The sequence below is a fragment of the Chaetura pelagica genome, unplaced genomic scaffold (assembly GCF_000747805.2).
Source record: "Chaetura pelagica isolate M959 unplaced genomic scaffold, ChaPel_1.0 scaffold90, whole genome shotgun sequence".
NCBI classification, from domain to species: domain Eukaryota; kingdom Metazoa; phylum Chordata; class Aves; order Apodiformes; family Apodidae; genus Chaetura; species Chaetura pelagica.
Window position 1 is genome coordinate 3,550,153 of NW_009953496.1, and position 1,306 is coordinate 3,551,458.

Below are 1,306 nucleotides of genomic sequence, written 5' to 3' on the forward strand. Positions count from 1 at the left end.
TTTTTTATACATGCAAAAGAATGGAAAGAGGAAGGTGTTATGTAGCTTTCTCTCTAGAAAGAATTGGAGTAGTGCCAAATATGACTGAAATCCTTTTTTATTCTGTAGGTCATGTCACTTGCTAGGATGTGTCTGCTTTACCTAGGTTTCATGAAAGAACTCAAATCTCTTCAATTTGTTATCTGTTGAACCACCTACTACTGCTGGGCAAATTGGAAGAACAAAACTCAGTGTTATATGCCATTTGGGTCCTTCAGTGGCTTTTTTGCTCTAGTGAACTGTTTAGCTTGATACTTTGTATTACTATAGTAACAGAAATATATACAGGATGTGTAGGTAGCCAAGTGAATGTTACAGTTGGAGTCTTATGCACTTGTAATTTCTTTTTAACGGTAATCTTAACATTATTTGAACATTTTTGTCCTGTATTATTTTATTTTTTTTTAAGATGACAAGAAAGGAAAAGCTGCCTGTATTTTAATAATTTTAACACTTAATGGTTCCACTTGAGCTTTGAAGTTCATTTTTCAACTTAAATTCCAAACCAAAAAACGTCCTTCCAAGGGTCTGGGCACTCTTGATATAGAAAGAAATAAGGCATTAGAGACGAAAACTGAGCATAGTATCTGTATAATTGCAAATCTTTTTTTTTTTTTCTTTTTATCAAGGCCTAATGGGGTAGAAGCCTCAAGGGCTCTGCTGAGGGCTTGAGAGCACTATTACCATTTTCAGCATTCATTTTTAAAATAACCCTTTTATTTTACAGAATTCCTGGTGATGAATATTCTTATTTAAAATAAAAATACTTTCTGAAATGACATTTTTCTGTATGCTTTTGCTTATTTCTAACCTTTTTCCTAGACTTCTACCCTTGGTGACTCTACTCTTGGAAACTGATTGTTTGGCTAGGTGAACCTTTCTTCTGGGTAGCTTAGTGTTTTGGATCTCTTATTGCTGCCTGGATTGTAGTGATAAAAGCAGTGATAAATATACTTTTTTTCTTTTTGCAGGTTATTTTAAAGAAAAGCAGAGGCTAGAAAAGAGACCACTGGAATTTCAAAGCGTGTTTTTTCTGTGTTTTCTTTCTAATGTGAGAACCTCTGAGCCAGCTTTTCACTTGTGGAAGTATTTAGTTTTATTGATGTCTATTGCCTGACTTCCAGTATCTTGATGTTTCTTAAAAGAAAAATAAAAAATTACAATATGAGTTTTCATGTACTTCGTGCATAATTGTACAATGTGTGTCACTTGTTATTTATGACTTTCAATGTAACCTATTTTCTCTATAAATATGGAGAAATGTGTG

The 1,306-nt window shown here is 33.2% G+C and overlaps 1 protein-coding gene across 1 annotated transcript in view; it reads left to right on the forward strand.

Annotated features, from left to right (window-relative positions):
* Positions 1–1,037, forward strand: part of CENPW (centromere protein W) — a 2,318-nt gene extending 1,281 nt beyond the window's left edge. Inside the window, exon 3 of the mRNA XM_009999213.1 lies at positions 1,011–1,037. Within this exon, the coding sequence (XP_009997515.1) occupies positions 1,011–1,037 (27 nt within the window). The remainder of the gene's footprint in view (positions 1–1,010) is intronic.
* The last annotated feature ends 269 nt before the right edge of the window (positions 1,038–1,306 follow it).